General features: G+C 46.0%; 1 protein-coding gene across 4 annotated transcripts in view; it reads right to left on the reverse strand.

Annotated features, from left to right (window-relative positions):
- Nucleotides 1-629: 629 nt before the first annotated feature.
- LOC141048581 (V-type proton ATPase 116 kDa subunit a 3-like) overlaps nucleotides 630-21,458 on the reverse strand; it is a 91,780-nt gene continuing 70,951 nt past the window's right edge. For 3 of the 4 annotated variants that reach the window (XM_073544299.1, XM_073544300.1, XM_073544297.1), the window contains 2 exons: nucleotides 12,216-12,387; nucleotides 630-823 (listed from right to left, as the gene is read on the reverse strand). In XM_073544299.1, coding sequence (XP_073400400.1) covers nucleotides 748-823; nucleotides 12,216-12,387 — 248 coding nt within the window. In that variant the 3' untranslated portion in view covers nucleotides 630-747. Of the gene's footprint in view, nucleotides 824-12,211; nucleotides 12,388-21,458 lie in introns of those variants that run through there. The other variant, XM_073544301.1, reaches the window with a different exon arrangement.

Here is a 21,458-nt window from a genome sequence, read left to right on the forward strand (position 1 = left end):
CCTTTCATTAAAGGGGTTGTATGGTCCAGATCAGCAAATCTGCAGTCACTCTATATGTCTCCAGACTTATGAAACCCCCAGTGCACGCAGTTTCTGACTCAGGACCAGAGGATATATAGGAGTTCTCCATACTCCTGGCCATAGTCCATCTAGTGGGTGTGGCCTCGCACCATACACTTGTATTGAGCAAGGCCATAACCAGCCTACTGACGTGGCCATCCAATGGGCGTGGCTCACTAGAGGAAGCGGCCTCACTCCATACAAGTGTATGGAAGCTAGGCCATGTCCACTGGCCAGGAATATGTATAACTTATACATACCCTCCAGTCTCAGGTCAGAAATCGACAAAATCACCCCCAGCACTCAGCGGTGGACCGGAGAGGAGGCTTAAAACTTGTTTGTGTTGATAAACTGCGTCTGAGTATCATTCATTTCTGTAAAGGGACAACAAAATAAATAAAACTAAATTTGATAACACAAGTCTGCAAGATACTCTTTCTATATCCTTTTATAGGAAATGCTGGCAGAGAAAAGATTGCACGTGGACCAGATTCCAAGACATGGCACAGTTTTCTTGCAATGTGGGAGTACTGCAGAATATCTAATATGTATCAGAAAAGGCTACATACAACAGTGCTTAAAAGTAGTTTAATTTGTGCAGTAGAGTATACAGAAGCATTTCCCAATATGCAAATTCCCTTTAGATGCCAGACTCCAGACTTTGGAACAAGAATACTGATGACTGAATTAGAATAATGGCTCAAAGCTGAATGGAGTAAACTTGTATCCACTGCCAGTGTAGAACTTGTTCTGGAACTCCACCCTGCAGAAGAGCAAAAATAAAAAGATTTGTTTCACAGTATTATATACAAAAGGTATTGCCCAAACAATGCATTTATATATGAACGCATATTTGTTAAAAAAAAACAAACAGTTATCTATTCTACAGTATGTACAATAAGTAATATTTCTCTTTTGCGTCATTGGAGGACACAGGAAGCCATGGGTGTATGCTACCGCCACTAGGAGGTTGACACCATGCAAAAAAAAGGGTTAGCTCCTCCCCAGCAGTATACACCCACCAACTGGCAGACAGCTATTCAGTTTTAGCTTAGTGTCAGTAGGAGGTGGACAGGGGCTGCTCTCAGCCCCGTATCTACCTTTAGGTTTTGTTGTTTTTTATTAATGAGGTCTATTTTTCAGGTCCAGCTTGTGATTCGGGCGATGGGGTGTAACAGCTCACTCCGCTCTGCACTCTCCCCCCTTGAGACCGGAAGCACAGTGTGGGAATGCGTCACTACTGTACCCTCTCGTGTCTACCAGGCAGGACCCCATGCCTCATAACACTTCAAACGTGTTTGGGGCATCCGCAAGACTGAAGATACGGACTGGTCCTGGCTACTACCCCCCTACGCCACCTGCCCTCTATAGCCGGTCGCTCAGGGGAGGAAGACTGATTAGTTACCCGGCTACCGGAGATGCCCAGTGGCCCCGAGGTACACCACAGAATAGTCTTCCAGCTCTGCATCTGTGAAGAGGGATACATTTCCCGTCAGGACACGTATGAATGTGGCAGCGGGGGGCTCCTTTACAAAAAAAAAAAAAAGAAATATTATATATATATATATATATATATATATATATATATATATATATATATATATATATATATATATATATATATATATAAAATTTCTTTAAGAGAATATATCTCTATCTAAGTTTCCTGAGGTCTGGCCAAAGCTGGGAAGGTGTCCACAGGTTTCTCCTTTCCATATAGCCTCATTATGCTCCCTTTCCTGTCCCCTTCGGCTATCTGCAGCGCCTACCGCGCTTCCCCCTGCAGCCTCCTTTCACCAATTTTGTCCCTGGCGCCTACCGCGCTTCCCCCTGCAGCCTCCTTTCACCAATTTTGTCCCTGGCTTCACTTTGGGCCTACTTCAGCGCTAGGCCACGCCCCCGCCGCCTGGCCAATCACTGGCACCGACGCTCTGCCTGGCTCTGAAAACCTCTCCCAGCAGCTCTCTCTCCCCCACCTTCCCTGCAGCACTGCGCGCCTTCTCATTCTGCTGGTCATCTATGCGCGCCTCCCCTAGATTCCCCCCTCCATCCTGGCCTCAAATGAGCGCGACTTGTGTGCCCGATAGGCTCCGCCCACGAAACTGTGCCATTTCCTCTACGCTCCACAGCTCACTGCTCTGCAGCCCCTAAGCAGCAGCTCCTGGTCGCCACCTGCTCCAGCGTCACCTCTCATCGCTCTGCAGCCTCACAGCAGCAGCTCCTCTCATCGGATTGCTCCCGGCCAGGATCAAGGTCTGTAAGCTGTCACTGGGGGGGGGGGGGGGATGTCGTCTCTCATCCCTGGCAGATCTCCCCTGGCTCATAGCTTCTCTCCTTTCCATGTCTATCCTTAGGGAGCCTCTCTCCCGTCCTCCTCCCATTGTAGTACACTTTGCATGTTCGTCCTGTAACAAGAATTTTCCCTCTGGTCACACCTCATCCCTCTGCTCTAATTGCAGACAGACAATCTAAAAGGTCTTCCCAGGAGCCCCCCAATACTCGCACAGAGTGTACCCCCTCCCACGAGTGGGTGACATCTCTGTCTCAGTCGGTAGCTGACCTAACCAAGGTATCTCACACTTGGGTCTCGGATTTGAAACGGCTTCCTAATCCTGCAGCTGCTAGCGGGTCTCAACTACACCCCCTGATGCATCGGATGACAACCCCTCACATACCCAAAGGGTTTCCCCTCAGAGGAAGTCCAGCTCTTTGAGAAAGCGTGCCCGCATTGCCTTACCGTACAGCTCATCATCACCACCTTCCAAGGCACCAGTTTCCCCTCCGTCCCCTCCATCAGATGCTCCAGAGGCGCTAGAGTCAGACTCCCGTTCTGAGTCAGATTCTGATCTGGACTCAGCACAAGTTTCAAAACTGTGTGATAGTGAATAGTTTGAGTGTTGCTGTTAATGAGACTCTTGATATTAAAGACTCTGGGTCATCTCCTTCTGATCACACGGTCTTTCAGGAAAACAAAAGCACCCTACCCGTGTCTTTGCCAACCACGAGTTCAACAGGACCTTCGCTGTGGAATGGCAGCACCCAGACAAGTGCTTCCAGAGAAGACGCATGAACGGTCCTGTATCCTTTTCAGCCTGACCTGATTAAAAATTTTGTAGTGTCTCCTTCCGTGGACCATCCGGTCTCCCGGCTGGCCACAAAAACCATACTCCCTTTGTCTGACAGTTTCTCTCTAAAGGAACCCTCTGACAGACACATTGAGATTCTGGCTAAGTCCGTCTTCGAGGCCACAGGCTCTACCTTCTGCCTGTCCTTTGCCACCACCTGGGTGGCAAAAGGCAGTCTCCGCATGAGCGAAGCATCTCCGCCGAGGTATTGTCACCGAGGTTCAGGTCGACCACCTAGCTGATCTGGCAAACCAGATTGACCACACGGGTAAACATCTTGTGTCCGCGTTTCTGGATGCACCTGCCTGCTCAGCCATAGCAGCCGGCAACGTCGTCGCGATCCATATGGTCCTGTGGCTTAAGGCCTGGAACGCTGACTCTGCATCAAAAGAAGTCCCTCACAGGCCTTCCCTTCCACGGTTCTCGTCTATTTGGAGAAGAGCTGGACAAGATGATCTCCAACACTACGGAAGGGAAGAGTACGCTTCTACCACAGCAGAGGGTCAAGCCTATGCCACGTCACACTGTTCCTTTTCGGTCCTTTCGGAGGTTTCAACCACAGAACAACCCGCGACAAGACAGATTCCCTGTGCCTCAAAGGAATGGGCCCTCTTAAGCCGGCCCCGACCTGGTGCTCAAGACCTACCCAGCGCCGGCACCCCAGGTCAGGCACCAACAGGTTTTCGTCTGCATGACTGGGCGTCCCCACCTGGGAATCCTCTCAAGGTGGGCGGTCGCCTCCTTCAGTTTCGGGACGACTGGCTGTCAGTCGACGACGCCTGGGTACGGGACACAGTCTCCTACGGTTACAATAGAGTTTTCCGCTCTCCTTCGATCTCGCTTTTTCGAGTCCCGTCCACCAAGAGATACCTCTCTCATTCTGGGGTTTTTCAAGGCTATTGACTCCCTCTTCGAAGCCGGCATCAAAGTCTCCGTTCCCATACAAGAGCACTTTTCAGGTTTTTATTCCAACCGGTTTGTGGTTCCGAAAAAAAAAAACGGCTCAGTTCATCCCATTCTGGACCTCAAACTCCTGAACAGATACGTACGCCTGCGTCACTTCAAGATGTAGTCTCTTCCTTTTGTAATAGCCTCCATGGAACCAGGGGAATTACTCGGTTCGGTGGACATTCAAGATGCCTACCTACACATTCCCATCTTTCCCCCCACACAAGAGGTTTCGTCGTTTCACCATTCAGGGGGTTCACTTTCAATTCACGGCACTGCCGTTTGGCCTAGCCACCCCCCCAGGTTTTTACCAAGGTGATGGCGACAGCGATGGCCATTCTACGCAGCCGAGGCATTCTCGTCATTCCCTATTTAGACGACATCCTCATCAATGCCACATCCCCTGTAGCGTGTCAGGAGAGCCTGCAGATAACCCTGGACACTTACTCTGCTAGGCTGGATAGTAAACACCGAAAAAGTCCTCTCTGACCTCGGTCCAACGTCTTTTTTTCTAGGAATGCTCTACGACACTGCCCAAGCAAAGATCTTCGTACCCAAGGACAAATCCCTAGCCCTCATACACGGAGTTCGATCTCAGAGATTGCTCATCCCGCTTCCTCCTATTCTGCATGAGTGTGCTAGGCAAAATGGTTGCCGCAATGGAAGCAGTTCAATTTGCTCAAATTTCACACGCACCCTCTCCAACTCTTTCTTCTGGCGAGATGGTACAAGTCTGTTCGTTCCCTGGATCGGGTGGTCTCGATTCCACCACAGATAAAAACAGTCCCTGAAATGCTCGGCACACACTCAGTCGATCCATCTCGGGAGGTCCTTCCTCCCTATTCACTAGAAAATAGTCACGATAGATACCAGCCTTCTCTGCTGGGGAGCAGTCTTCCAGGATCTGACGGTCCAGGGTTGGTGGTCAGCTCAGGAATCCGCTCTCCCCATCAACATTCTGGAACTCTGAGCAGTATTCCTTTCCCTGGTACAATGGCAGGAACTTCTTCATGGATACCCGATTCGGGTTCAGTCCGACAACGCCACGGCGGTGGCGTACGTCAATCACCAAGGGGGACTCGAAGCCGGGCAGTGATGTCAGAGGTCGATCGGATCCTGTCTTGGGCCGAGCGGATGGAATGTTCCAGCGATCTCCGTGGTGCACATACCAGGGGCCGAAAACTGGGTGGCAGATTTTCTCAGCAGAGAAGGGCTGGTCACAGGTCGAATGGTCTCTGCACCAGTCAGTCTTCCGCAAAATTTGTCTCAGGTGGGGGGATTCCAAACGTCAACCTAATGGCGTCAAGACTCAACCACAAGGTTCCACAGATTGTGTCCAGATCTCGCAACTCACTGGCAATCGGTCGCTATGCACTAGCGATATCTTGGGCAGAGTTCTCCCTTCTGTACCTATTCCCACGTCTGTCGCTAATCCCCTGGGTAGCCAAAAAGATAAAAGCGGAAGGAATTCCCGTGATCCTCATCGCCCTGGATTCGCCTTGGAGACCCTGGTACGCAGAGTTAGTCAACCTCACAGTGGACACGCCATGGAGACTCCCGGATCGTCCGGACCTTTTGGCGCAGGGGCCGCTCTTCCACCAGAGTTATCCGTTTCTCAGTTTAACGGCATGGCTGTTGAAGCTGCGGTGCTGAGATCAGCTGGGTTCTCTGACCAGGTCATACAAACTATGATCAAGGCAAGGAAAGCCCTCGTCTTCCAAGATTTACCACCGAACCTGGAAAGCATATTTCTGCTGGTGTGAAGATCATCAAATCACTCCAATGGTGTTTCATCCTTTCTACAATCGGGTCTGGAATCCAGACTGTCTTAGTTCCATTAAGGGACAGATTTCAGCTCTCTCAGTGCTGTTCCAAAGGAATTTAGCCGTTCGCCGACTGCTTAAAACTTTTGTTCAGGGAGTGGGCCACTCCGTTCCCTCTTACCATCAACCAGTGGATCCCTGGGACATTAATTTGGTACTTGATGTTTTACAAGAGTCTCCATTTGAACCACTACATGACATCTCGTTCACATTCCTTTCCTGGAAGGTCGCCTTGCTGGTTGCGATCACTTCAGACGGGTTTCTGAGCTGCCGGCGCTCTCCTGTCGTTCTCCTCATCTGATTCTTCATTAGGATAAGGTGGTCCTGCGTCCAGTTCCTTCCTATCTCCCCAAGTTGGTTTCCAGCTTTCACATGAATGAGGACATCGTACTTTCATTTTGTCCATCTCCATCGAACCCCTGAGAGCGGTCATTGCATAAACTGGATCTTGTAAGCGCTATACAAGTTTATCTGTCCAGGACTGAGCCCTTTCAGCGCTCAGATTCTCTGTTCATTATCCCTGAGGGTCCTCGAAGGGGTCTTCCTGCGTCCCGGTCTACCATTGCTCGATGGATCCGTTCCACCGTTCTGGAAGCTTACCATCTAAGAGGTAGAGCACAGCCACTGAGGATTAATGCACACTCCACATGTTCGATGGGAGCCTCCTGGGCAGTTCGTCGTCAGGCATCGGCCTCGCAGCTCAGCATGGCTGCTACATGGGCCTCCATTCATACCTTTACTAAATTCTACAAGGTTCATACTCATGCTTCTTCTGATGCGAACCTTGGTAGAAAGGTCCTGCAAGCCACAGTGGCCTGAGCCCTGACTTTAGGGTATTATTCTTCCCACCCTTGGGACTGCTTTTGGACGTTCCATGGTTTCCTGTGTCCCCCAATGAAGCGAAAGAGAAAACTAAATTTTGGGTACTCACCGTAAAATCTGTTTCTCGGAGCCTTCCTTGGGGAACACAGTACCCACCCTTGTTTATGGTTTATTGTTTTTATCAGGTTCTGCTGTTATCTGTTACGTTCATTCTGTTATGCTCTTTGCTTCTCCTGCTTTCTCACTAACTGAATAGCTTTCTGCCAGCTGGTGGGTATATACTGCTGGGGAGGAGCTAACCCCTTTTTTTGTATAGTCTCAACCTCTTAGGCTATGTGCACACGTTGCAGATTCAGCTGTGGGTTTTTCCGTGCGGATCCGCAGGTAAAACCACAGGTAAAGTGACCTGCGGTTCACACCTCTACTATGTTAAAGGTGTGAAACCGCCCAAACAATTGACATGCTGCGGTTTGTAAACTGCAGCAAAACCGCGTGGAAAAAACCGCAGCGTGAGCACAGCGGTTTTGAAAAGCCATAGGGTTACATGGTACTGAACCATGTCAGCAGAACTGCTGCGTTTCCGCAGGGCCAAAACCGCTGCAGAAACACAGCAGAATCCGCAACGTGTGCACACAGCCTTAGTGGCAGCAGCATACACCCATGTTTCCTGTGTTCCCCAATGAAGGCTCCGAGAAACAAATTTTACGGTGAGTACCCAAAATCTAGTTTTATCACTCCTGCATGTTCCATGATCCTCATCTTTGGTTTACATTGGCTGTAGATGTCCCACTCTTCAAGTATTAACTGGTATAAAAACTGTCTCAGACGTGGCAGTTGCAGATCGTGTGTATTCTTTGCAAAGGGCGCTCAAAAGATAAGTCTTGTGGCTTGTGTTTCTCTGATCCTTCTTGCACCATCAGCGAAGCGTCTGTTTAGCTCGAAATTTTTTCTGCTTCAGGACAACAACCCCCAAATATATAACCAATGTGATTAAGAACCATCTTCATTATAAAAGGAGTCCTAGAAGTGATATGCCCTTATCTCCACAGTCTGTCTGGGATTGCATAAAGAGATAGAAGGATTTGCACAAGCCTACATCTACAGAAGATCTGTGGTCAGTGCTTAAAGAGGTTACAAACAACCTCCCTTCCAGTTTCTTCAAAACCTCTGTGCAAATGTAACTAGAAGATATTGTGCCATACAATAGTCATACTATCCTGCTATCTGAGTTACACAGTTCTGCCCTTAGGGGTTAGGCTGGTGTCAGAAGCAGCAGGACTATAGGAGAGTCATGCTTTCCCTGGAACACAGTGTCAACATAGATATTACTTGTATTCTTTCTACATTAGGTGCACTAACAGCATTACCACCAGGGCTGTGGAGTCGGTAAGCCAAACCTGCGACTCAGACTCCTCAATTTCCCTTACACCAACTCCGACTCCGGACTCCCACATATATTGCTTATATTTAAGTGAAAAATGTATTATAGTAAAATGTGAACATCAGACATTAAATCATGTGTATGATACAATAATCAGGATATTTAGATAGAACATAATTATTGGAATACAACTTTAGAACACAAAAAAACTAATAAATTGTAAATATGTAATACACTATATATATATATATATATATATATATATATATATATATATATATATATATATACACATACACACACATACACACACATACATACAACACAATGTAATGAACTATGTAAGTGGCAAAAAAACAGTTTTCAACAAAAACATACTAAATAACATTTGTGCAGTCTATGAATTTGTTCTAAGAAATAGAATTGCCTCCATTAGATCCTCCCTCATAGATGACCTCAAATCTGACCTAATAATTTTAAGGCTAGAGAACAACCTATCTACAATAACTTGGGTTGGAGGCAAAGCCGTAACCACACGGGCAACATCTCTAACAATTTCCGGGTATAAATTATTTGCCTCATGCACAGTCAGTTTTGATTAATGGTTGAATTTTTCTATTTCTTTGAGAGCAAGTGAAACATTTTGCTGAAATATGGTCAATCTGCTTGCTATAGGAGACTGAGTGAAATCTTTTTCCTTGCGGCAACGCTTTGCCTGCTCCATGTCATCCAAATACTTGTCAAAGTCAAACTCATCTGATGAGGATGAAGATATGGCAGCAGTAGCACTGTCAGGACCCGAGTCCTCTTGCGCCTGGCAGTCCTCCTGTAGGCCACTCATCCTAACTGCTACCTCAGTCAGAGCTTCTTTTCCTTTAGTAAGCTGTTGATCATCAAGCAATATACGATGATTTGGATCCACATAAATAGCTGCCAGAAAAATTTTATTTTCCAATAGCTGTGTCTCTCTCCATTTCATTGAAGTAGAAATGCCATCTGCGAGTAAACAGCAAAATAGCAAGTTCTTCCTCTCCCTGATGAAAATGCCAGAAGTTAAATCCTCAGCTTGTAATTTTTTTAGTCACAGTAAATGGGTGATTAAGCAATTCCTTCAATTCAGCCACCTGTGTCCATTGACCTTCATTTAGGGTTCCCTGAGGGTTCGCCATATCTATAAGAAACGGTTTTAGTTGATCAACAATTGCCCTTTCCCAGCACGTCTCTTCAAGATGGAATAAATTTTAGGGGTTCTGACGGCAATAACCAATTTCCTCACTTTTCCAATCAGATTTCCAGCATGTCCCTCTTGCAGACTATCTTATTGCCAGCTGCAGCGTGTGCACTAGGGTGACTGGATCTCATATGGGGGGGAAAAAAATGTCAGAATCTTGTTCGTCTGGACCCCACAAAATGATTCCCCTTTCCAGATATTGAGAGAGCCAAAATTTGAGCTCGATCAAACGACGTTAACCCGTGCCGCTCGTCGCTCAAAGTTTGAAAAAATCCAAATTGAGGTATTTTAAGATTTAGGTATTTTGCATAGTCTGTTAGACTATAAAGAATGTGACAACAACATTGCAGAAATAGCCCTGACCAAATTTTCGAACCATTTGTGGTATTTGAATGCAGAGTTGGTGGGATTATCGTTTTTTGATCCCACCATTACAGACAATGAAAAGTTGTTAATGGCTAATAAATTGCTCAGTAGCACAGATGAACCATCAGAGCACGCTAACCTACATGAGTTGATAATTTTACATAGTTATCTAATCTATTGTAGAGCTTTTGTTAAAGTAGTTTTTGAAACGTCAGAATATAATGCTCGGCATTTGCTTACAACTTGCAGGAAATATTGCTTTTGTTCTTCATCTTTTGTCAGAAGGTCGTTAAAGTCGGTTACTTCCTACCTCTTAATTTTTCTTTCCTAACTTTTGGATTTACAACCCTAGCATGCTCTGATGGTTCATCTGTGCTACTGAGCAATTTATTAGCCATTAACAACTTTTCATTGTCTGTAATGGTGGGATCAAAAAACGATAATCCCACCAACTCTGCATTCAAATACCACAAATGTTTCGAAAATTTGGTCAGGGCTACTTCTGCAATGTTGTTGTCACATTCTTTATAGTCTAACAGACTATGCAAAATACCTAAATCTTAAAATACCTCAATTTGGATTTTTTCAAACTTTGAGCGACGAGCGGCACGGGTTATCGTCGTTTGATCAAGCTCAAATTTTGGCTCTCTCAATATCTGGAAAGGGGAATCGTTTTGTGGGGTCCAGACGGACAAAACTCCGACATCGATTTTTTGCGGTCACCCTAGTGTGCACAACACAGCGCATGTGATGAATAGGAAAGTGTTTTGAAGTAGCTTCAAAAAGATCATCTTTTTCTACAGTATAATGTTGCTGTTCTTCTGTAGTAATAGCTGTTTGTTCCTCAGTTACATGAACAGCACTGTGTCCTTCCATCTCAAACATACTGAATCCTAAATGTTCCTCTAGCTGTTGTTCATTACTCTCATTCATCAGTGTAATTGTACTTATGTTTGAAGCATTATCCGAAGCATTGACCGTTACAATAGCAAGAACCTGTTCTTTTTTGAGTTCGTAATCTTGCAGAACTTTTTCCACTAAGGCCTGGAGAAACTGGCTGCTGTGATGAGCTTTAGTATCTTTTACTGCCAGCGTGTTGGTAGCAATTTTTGTTGTCACAAACATATCGAACATTGATGGCAAAATAGTTCACTCTGTGACGTGTGCAGGCATCCATTTTAAGAAACATGAAGCGTCTTTTGAGAGTTTTTAAGATCTTCCTTTTGGTTAAGGGCTTCTTCAATCACTAATTTTCTAATACTTTCTCTTTCCAGAGAAACACCAAGTTTGCGGCCATTTCTCCATTAAGAGCTGTAAAAGCTGGTCGTGCAAATAACGATAATGGTACACCGTCCTTCACAACAAGCTGTATGAGCTGTCTTTTAGACATATCTGCTGTCAGTTACAGTAACTTTGTCACTTACAAAATATCTTGTTAGTAATGTTTGAGACGCTCTTTCCTCCTCCTTTGCCAGGCAGAAAGTGCTAGTCTGTGTGCTACCCAGCTTTCATTCTTTTGGTACAGATACAATATGGATAGACAGATATGGATAAATGGATGGATAGAGCAGATTTCTAATCTGCTTTTGATATTGAAAACATTATCTATGAGCTCAAAAACCTTTCAGGTGATGCGGTTTTTTAAAAATCTGATCAGCTTTTGCAGCTGAAAAACGTATCCACAAAAAATGCAGCAAAAACGCTGTGTGTGAATGTAGCCTTAGATCAGGAATAGAACAGCCATTTATAGGACATTTCATAACTTTCCCAAATTCCTATGAAAAAATATTCAGCACATTCTGCATTGAACTACTGTACCCAATTTATTATATATTTTAGGAGTCGGAGTCAGTCCATTTTATACCGACTCCACAGCCCTGATTACCACTGTGAGATATGGTGTGTTACATAGGACTGCCGGTAGCATCTACCATATCTATTTTGTACTGAATATACATATTTATATATTTTTTATATTATACCTACACGTTAAAAAAAAACCATTGTGAATCACACAATACACAGCAAGTTAATTTTACAAGCTGTAAATTTTTCTTTTGTAAGGGCATGTGCACACATTAAGTATTCGCTGCAGACATTTCTGCATTAAAAAAAAAAAAAAAAAAAAGTCTCGACAGGAATAATGCCACATGAGAAAATATAAAATAAAGCAATTTTTTTACCCCCAGTCATTAGAATGGATAAAAAATGCTGAAAAAATTGATATGTTGTAGAATATGTTTAAATCTGCAAGAAAGAGATAAGCAATGTGTACACAATTTTAGAAATCTGATTCACTTTGCTGGGACATTAGAATGCCGTTTTTCTTGCACAGAAATAAACATGGTGTGTGCACATACCCTAGCACATGCAGATTTTGCTGAAGAGTTATGACAGCTTACCTGAAACCAAAATAAATGTAACAATAACTTACAAAAAAATAATTTTCTCCCACTTACCAATGTAGACGGAGCGCGTGTAGAAAAGCGGAGAGGCCTTCCATGACTAACAAGATGGCTACTGTCAGCACAGCAAAGAATGCAAAGACAGGTACTAGAACAATGCCCCATTTGTAACTTGACTCAATAAATCCAAAATGCATCACCATACTCCACAGCACTTCTGATAACTCTGCCGATGAAAGGAAAAAAAACAAAACAAAAAACTAAATATTAAGACCTGGTAATGATGCTGAACGTGTATTGATTTTCTACTGTAAACATGCATGGCTGGTTACTACACATGCCCCGACACCATAAACACTCCAATGGGAGCAAAGTAATGTAGGTTGCAGTTCTTTCACTTCATTCAATAAAAAAGTGTTAAAAGTGTAATAGAAGGCAGTGTCATCAGAAGGAGAAAGTCTGCAAGAAATAGATAAGCAACATGTACATGATTTTAGAAATCTATATGAGCCCAATACACTCATAACATGCGTTACTGACAGTAGCTTAGTGATTGACACTGTGGTCCTGGATTCAATCCCACCAAGGACAACATCTGCAAAGAGTGTGGGAGAAAACCCATAGAAGCACTGGGAGAATACACAACATACTGATGAGGACAATATCATTGTCCCCATTGAGGCTCACTATCTAATCTCTGTAAAGTGCTACAGAATAGGATTGTGCCATGTAAGCAAAATAAACACAACTAAAGTGAAATAGTAATTGATAATTTGGTAACATAGCCCTCTCGGTTGGCAGTATCCCAGAGGGAATTCATACTTTATGGATATTTATGTATTGTTTCTAACTAGCCCATTTTGTGTCATAAAACAGTGGAAGTGCTCTTTTCCGCCCAGAGCACTTGCAGAGAATTCCACTTTAGAAGTGATATGCAAACAAGTCCACAACAGATCAGTTTTTTTGTTAAAAAAAAAAAAAAAAAAGTTTGAATTCGCTTGTGTTCTTAAATATTGCACATTTAATCAGTTTGGAGGGGTCAGTACAAGGAGCTGACCGATTGGAAACCTGTTTTTTGAAAGTGGAAGACGAACAAGTGAATACTTGTTTAAAAAAGAAAAGATAGAATTAGTCTTACCGGTAATTCGGTTTCTAGGAACCTTCCACGACAACAGTTATCGGAGGAGGTCTCCCCGCCCTAATAGGTGACAGGAAACGCACAAGAGGTTAAATAACCCTCCCCTTCCTATTACCTCCAGTGTTTTTTCTGTACACACTAGCATGTATAGTTACCACCAAGGTGTAGGAATCATCCAGTAGAATATCAGGTAGGGAGGGAAATTAGTGCTGTCGTGGAAGGTTCCCAGAAACCAAATTACCAGTAAGACTAATTCTATTTTCTCTAGTCACCTTCCACGACAGCAGTTATCGGAGAAATACCAACAACTAATTTCTTAGGGAGGGACAACAGCCTGCCAAACGTTAAATCCCTGTTGAAATTTAGTCTATAGTGTCTGGTGAATGTGTGGACAGACGACCAGGTGGCAGCTCTGCATATCTGCTCTGTAGATGCATCCCCTCTTCCTGCCCACGATGTTGCTACAGAACGAGTAGAGTGGGCTTTTAATGATGTTGGAGGGGAAACATTCTGTGACGAGTAGGCGAGGCTGATCGCTTGCTTGATCCAATTGGCGATTGTATTCTTTGCCACCTTTTTACCTCTATTTCGGCCAGCAATTTGAACGAATAGGTTCTGATCAATCCTCCAACTTTCCATCTGCTGTAGGTAGAAGAGGACTATTCTGCGTACATCGAGGGTATGGAACCCTTCTTTCGCGTTGGAGGGATTTGGACAGAAGGAGGGTAACACGATGTCCTGGCTCCTGTGAAAGCTCGAGACTACCTTAGGCATAAAGGAAGGATCTAATCTTAGGATGATGCCATCTTCCATGATGGTTAAATATGGCTCCTGTATTGAAAGGGCCTGTAGCTCTCCTATGCGCCTTGCGGTAGTGATTGCTACCAGGAACACTGTTTTTAGTGTCAAGTTTTTCAACGTTGTGGAAGCCAGAGGTTCAAACGGTTCGGCCGTCAAGCTGTCAGGTTAGTGTCCCAAGGGGGAATCAGGCTACGGAGTCTGGGACAGATCCTAGACGCCGAGGTCATGAACCGTTTAATCCATCGACGACTCGCCAAGTCCTGATCATAGAATGAGCTAAGGGCTGACACTTGTACCTTTAAGGTACTTGGTGTGACTCAGATCTAGGCCGTCCTGGAGGAACTCTAAGATCTGTGTAATCTTGGGATGGAAAGGATCTGGAAGATTTGGGGAGCACCAGGACGAAAACTTCTTCCAAATTTTTCCGTGAATGGCGTTAGTCACTAGTTTTCTTTGTAGGGTTTGGATCACCCTGTCGGATAAACCCTTAGCTTTTAGAACTCCGGCTTCAGTAGCTAGGCCGCCAGGTTCAGTTTGCGCAGGTCTGGGTGCAGTAGAGGGCCCTGGCGAAGGAGGTTGTCCCTCTGGGGCAGGAGTATTGGACCATCCTGAGTCATGTTTTGCAGGGCTCCGTACCAGCTCCTTCCCGGCCACAAGGGAGCTATCAAAATTGTAGTGACTCGTTCTGCCCGTACCTTCTGTAGTGTTCTTGCTATCATGGGGATTGGAGGGAAGGCGTAGGCTAGGTTGAAGTGCCACGGGTGGGAGAAGGTGTCTATTTTCCATGCTCTGTCGGTGGGGCTGAGGGAGAAATATGTTTCTACCTTCGCATTCTGACCACTGGCGAACAGGTCCACCTTGGGATATCCCCATCTTGAGACCAGCGATGAAAAAATACTGCCTGGTCCAGGCTCCATTCCACGGGCTGAACGTCCCTCCTGCTGAGGAAGTCCGCTTCCACATTGTCCACTGCCCTTTGATGCACTGCTGATATGGACAGTAGATGTTTCACTGCCCAGGAGAAGATCCTTGCAGCCACCCGCTTCAGGTTGAAGAATTTTGTGCCTCCCTGGTGGCAGATGTAGGACACCATAGTCATTGTCTGAGTAGACACGTTCGTGATGGTTTTGGACGAGGGTCGCTGCTGCCTTTAGTGTCTCCTCTACAGCTATCAGTTCTCTTGTATTTGAGGAGCTGGAACTGACTTCTGGGCCCCAGAACCCCTGGAAGTGTGATTTTTCTACAGTCGCACCCCAGCCTCGCTGACTGGCATCCATGGTGATGATCTTTAGGGGCAGCTGATCCCAGCTGACCCCCTGCTGGAGGGTCTGGCGGTTCAACCACCATAGAAAGGAGGCCTTCACATGACCGGGAAGAGAAGTCTCTCAGGGTCGGTGCTCTTTGTTCCCTGAACTTGGAGATCCTCTGAACCAGGTCGAGTTGCCGTTCCCTGGGTAAAAAGGATGTTCGCCCTTCTGAGTCCAGGAGAATCCCTAGGAACTTTTTCCTTGTTGAGGGATGAAGGTTTGACTTCTCTAGGTTGGGGATCCAACCCAAGGATTTCAGAATCTCTAGAGATTTGTCTACGTCCTGGTTCAGGCGAAGCCTGGGTGGAGCTACTATTAGAAGGTCGTCCAGATATGGGACGATGCAGATCCCCTGTTGGCGAATGAAGATTATTGCCTCTGCCATCACCTTGGTAAATACCCGAGGGGCTGATGATACCCCAAACGGCAGGACGTTGAATTGGTAGTGTCTGACCTGGGACCCCTGAGATACCGCAAATCTGAGGAATCTTCGTGGTCTGGATGGATCGGGATGTGATAATAGGCATACCTTAGGTCTATTGTAGCCATCACCCAATTCTGTCCTATAAGAGGGATTGCAGTCTGGACCGACTCCATCTTGAATCGCCTGTATTTTACCACCTGGTTCAACGGTTTCAAGTTTATAATGACCCTGTGTTTCCCTGAGGGTTTTACCACCATGAAGAGGTGAGAGTAGTGGCCTTTGCCTATTTCTCATTGTGGAACCGGGGAGATTGCTCTTGCTTGCAGGAGTGTTTTTATATCTGGACAGCAAGGATCTTTGGAGGTGCGCTTGCAGAGAGGTTATTCTCAGGCATTGAGGAGGAGGACTCTCGAATTCCAATCTCAGTCCGTCACGAATAGTGCAGAGAACCCACTGGTTTGATGTTATGGATGGCCATTGCTCTATGAAATTCGAGTTGGCCCCCGATCGGAATACCGTCATTGCTTCTCTGTGTGGTTTTGTTATTGCTGGGACTGGGAGGCTAGAAAATTTCTGCCTCTTCCTCCCTTGGGATAGCTCCACCTGCCCGTTTTGCCTTTCCCTTTGAATTCTCTCTGGGAGGGTTGGTCACTGGGGGAAACGAAAAAATCGTCTTCTAGGTTTCCGCTGCTCCGGTAGCGACTTCTTTATCCGTGGCCTTCTCCAGGATATCATCCAGGGCTGGGCCAAATACGTACTTCCCCTGGAAGGGAATCGCACAGAGTTTTGACTTTGACGTGATGTCTCCTCCCCACGATTTCAGCCACAGCGTCCTTCTGGCTGAGTTGGAGAGGACTGCTGATTTTGATGCTACCCGAATGGACTCCGCAGAGGCATCGGCTAGGAACCCTGTTGCTTTTTGCAGTAGCGGCGAGGAATCGAGGATCTGTTCCCTGGAGGTTCCATGAGAGAGGTGGTCCTCCAGTGTACGCAGCCAGCTAAATAAAGGACCTCGCCACACGAGTAGAGGTTATATTAGCCTTGAGCAGGGTTGTGGTGGCATCCCATGATTTTCTAAGTAGGCTTTCTGTTTTACGATCCATAAGATCCATGAGTTGAGACGAGTCTTCGAAGGAAAGAGCCGTCCTTTTCGTCACTCTGGATACCTGCACGTCTACTTTGGGGGATCTCCCATAGGGAGCAATTCCCCTCCAAAGGAAATCTGTTCCTCATGTCTGATGGGGTAGTGAGCCTTTTTTCAGGAAAGGCTCATTCTTGCAGAACTAAATTTCGGATGTTCTCATGGATGGGGAACCCTTTTTGGTCTTTGGGTTTCAATCCCCCAAACATTTCATCCTGAACTGAGTATTCCATCTGTGTCTCCTCTAATCCCATGGTGCCCCTTACCATGCTAACTAAGTCCCCCATGTCTTCCAATGCAAAGTAATATTTTTTGTTATCGGGTCTGGGGGTAGAGGTGGAACTTTCGTTTTCCCATACATCCTCTGAGTCAGAGGCATCAATTTCGCCCGAATCTGAGTCCGACTCCGCCGGGGGCGCTTTTCTTTTCTTAGCTGGAGGGGGTTGTGGTGTGGGGGTTTGGGCACTCGTCATCCTAGAAGATTGCATTTCTTGCTTGATGAGGGATTTTATACTGTCCAGAAGGGAGGGTTGTTCTGCGCGGATTAGTTTTTTTTCTGTATGTTGAGGAGAGTTTGGTACCGCACACGCACTTGCGGCTTGGTTTCTTTATGGGGTCAGGGGCCTTGTCTCCCTAGAATAGAGAGAGAAGGCATACTAAGTCACCTCTTCATTTGGACAGAATAAAGGGGGACCGGTCCTGCTACTTACAGTAGGAGGGTGCACCCTGGGCTCCGCAGAAGCAGAACGAGAGGGCTTCTCACCGTCCATGGTCAGTCTGTCACAGTCACCAGTGCAGAAATGGCCTTACCTGGATGCCCTCTGCCAGGGTCTTAAATATCTGAGGCTCTGCAGCGTCTTCCGTGTTCCTCCTCCCCTGGTCCACAGGTGGGGGTAATCATGATCACCCCTCCTCACGTCCACTTCTCAGCTGTCCGAGGCCTGGGGACGCCGCCGCCTCAAACCCCCGGCCACTGCATCACCTTAGCCCCCTAGTGCCCATCCCTGGGGGGGGTGAACGGACGGCAAGTGACACGTCAGGCGGCGAGTGACTCAGGCGGGTGGGGGGGCGGGCAGAGTGCTGGGCGCGAGTTCTCTCGACTCTCCAGAGACGCCGCCCGCGTTCCCTGGTGGCCATGTTGGCCGCCGAAATCGGCAGTGCGGCGCCGCGTCACTTCCGGTGCGCGGATGCGACGTCGTGGGGAGGACAACGCCGGGGAGCTCTGTGAACACCCCGGCTGCACGTCACCGCCATGCTTTACCCCACGGAGGGGGGCAGGAAAGGCAGGAGAGGGGTCCCGAGTCGCGCCTGCAGGCGGAGACGGGAGCAGCCAGAACCGAGGAGGGAGGAAACGGACCATCTGCCACCCGGCTCCAGGTAAGAGATGAGGTGCTCCGGTCGCCGGCCACGGCAGCACCATCGGACATCTCATGCCCCCATAGGGGACAGGAAAAACACTGGAGGTAATAGGAAGGGGAGGGTTATTTAACCTCTTGTGCATTTCCTGTCCCCTATTAGGGCGGGGAGACATCCTCCGATAACTGCTGTCGTGGAAGGTGACCAGAGAAAAATCACAGCAGGTACTCATTCTCTCAGTTCTATTCTGACACCTGGAGGCTGCACCAATCTCTACATTTTCGCTGCAGTGGTGATGGAAGGACTCCAGTGCACATCACCACTGCAGCCAATCACTGAACTCAGTGGCTCTGTTGGAGGAGGTAGCATGAGCTGCTGGGCTCGTTGACTGGCTACAGTGGCGAAGAGTATTGTAGCTGCATCCATTCACAAATATCATGTGTATAATTATACCAGGTGAATTTTATGGCTTTTGATTATACAGGGGTTGGACAAAATAATGGAAACACCAAATTTGTGTTATGTGATATGTGTATGTAAATTAACTGTTTGTTTTGCAGAATTGTAAGAACATTGATGAGAACCTGATACCAATGGCAGACGTCTCGGATTTTCAAAGAGGCCAAATTGCTGGTGCTCGTATGGCAGGCGCTAGTGTAACAGAAAGTGCCCGAATGCTTGGCGTGTCAAGAGGTACTGTCTCCAAAGTAATGACTGCGTTTGAAAGAGAAGGAAAAACGTCCGCAGCAAAGCACAGGTCCGGCCGAAAGTCGAAGTAGACAGAGACCGTCGGACTCTAAAGAGAATTGTGAGAGAGGATCGCAAGACCACGGCTCCGAAAATCACCGCTGAGCTCAATGAATACCTACAGAACCCAGTTTCCACGAAAAATGTGCGTCGGGAGCTGCACAAATCTGGATTCCACGGAAGAGGTGCAATTAGAAAACCACTGCTCTCAATGACAAATGTTTCCAAGCGTTTAGAGTGGTGTAGAAAACTCACTCCAGAATTGGTCCCTCAAGCAGTGGAAACGTGATATTCTCAGACGAATCATCGTTTACGCTATTTCCGACCTCCGACCGGAGTGTACGTTTGGAGACAGCCGAAAGAAGCATTCCATCCAGACTGCCTTCTTCCAAATGTAAAACATCGCGGAGGTTCTGTGATGATCTGTGGTGCTATTTCGTGGAGATCCGCCGGGCCAATGATATCCCTTCATGGAAGAATTAACAGCCGCGATTATTTAAGCATTTTGGGCGACCAAGTGCATCCTATGGTTCAAGCACTTTTCCCGGAGGGGAACGCCATCTTTCAGGATGATAATGCACCAATTCATACAGCTAGAATCGTTAAATCATGGCACGAGGAACAATCTAATGAAGTTGAGCATCTCATCTGGCCCCGACAATCCCCAGACCTCAACATTGTTGAGCATTTATGGTCGATTTTAGAGATTCAAGTCAGACGTCGATTTCCGCCGCCATTGTCGCTCAAAGAACTGAAGGGTGTTTTTACTGAAGAATGGGCTAAAATTCCTTTGGAAACAATTCACTCCTTTTATGAATCCATACCTCGGAGAATTGAGGCTGCAATCTCCGCAAAAGGTGGACTTACACCATATTAAACTAACTTTTGTTGATGTTTCCATTATTTTGTCCAACCCCTGTACATTCTCCCTGCTGGGGATGCCACCTTCCAATGGGACTTTTTTTGTAATCCTTCATGGTCCAAAAAAAAAAAAAAAAAATTTTTAATAAAATATATATATATATATATATATATATACACACACATATATACATACATATATACATACATATATATATATGCATATATATATATATATATATATATATATATATATATATATATATATATATATATATATATATATATATATACACATACATACATACATATATATATACATATATATATATATATATATATATATATATATACATACATATATATGTATATATATACATATATACACACTCACTGGCCACTTTATTAGGTACACCTGTCCAACTGTGTGTTAAGACTTAATTTCTAATCAGCCAATCACATGGCGGCAACTCAGTGCATTTAGGCATGTAGACATGGTCAAGACAATCTCCTGCAGTTCAAACCGAGCATCAGTATGGGGAAGAAAGGTGATTTGAGTGCCTTTGAACGTGGCATGATTGTTGGTGCCAGAAGGGTTGGTCTGAGAATTTCAGAAACTGCTGATCTACTGGGATTTTCACGCACAACCATCTCTAGGGTTTACAGAGAATGGTCCGAAAAAGAAAAAAAATCCAGTGAGCGGCAGTTCTGTGGCCGGAAATGCCATGTTGATGCCAGAGGTCAGAGGAGAATGGGCAGACTGGTTCGAGCTGATAGAAAGGCAACAGTGACTCAAATTGCCACCCGTTACAACCAAGGTAGGCAGAAGAGCATCTCTGAACACACAGTGCGTCGAACTTTGAGGCAGATGGGCTACAGCAGCAGAAGACCACACTGGGTACCACTCCTCTCAGCTAAGAACAGGAAACTGAGGCTACAATTTGCACAAGCTCATCGAAATTGGACAGTAGAAGATTGGAAAAACGTTGCCTGGTCTGAGGAGTCTCGATTTCTGCTGCGACATTCGGATGGTAGGGTCAGAATTTGGTGTAAACAACATGAAAGCATGGATCCATCCTGCCTTGTATCAACGGTTCAGGCTGGTGGTGGTGGTGTCATGGTGTGGGGAATTTTTTCTGGGCACTCTTTGGGCCCCTTGGTACCAATTGAGCATCGTTGCAACGCCACAGCCTACCTGAGTATTGTTGCTGACCATGTCCATCCCTTTATGACCACAATGTACCCAACATCTGATGGCTACTTTCAGCAGGATAATGCGCCATGTCATAAAGCTCGAATCATCTCAGATTGGTTTCTTGAACATGACAATGAGTTTACTGTACTCAAATGGCCTCCTCAGTCACCAGATCTCAATCCAATAGAGCATCTTTGGGATGTGGTGGAACGGGAGATTCGCATCAGGGATGTGCAGCCGACAAATCTGCGCCAACTGTGTGATGCCATCATGTCAATATGGTCCAAAATCTCTGAGGAATGCTTCCAGCACCTTGTTGAATCTCTG

The sequence above is a fragment of the Dendrobates tinctorius genome, unplaced genomic scaffold (assembly GCF_039654945.1).
Source record: "Dendrobates tinctorius isolate UK_male_01 unplaced genomic scaffold, ASM3965494v1 ptg000137l, whole genome shotgun sequence".
Classification (NCBI taxonomy): Eukaryota; Metazoa; Chordata; class Amphibia; order Anura; family Dendrobatidae; genus Dendrobates; species Dendrobates tinctorius.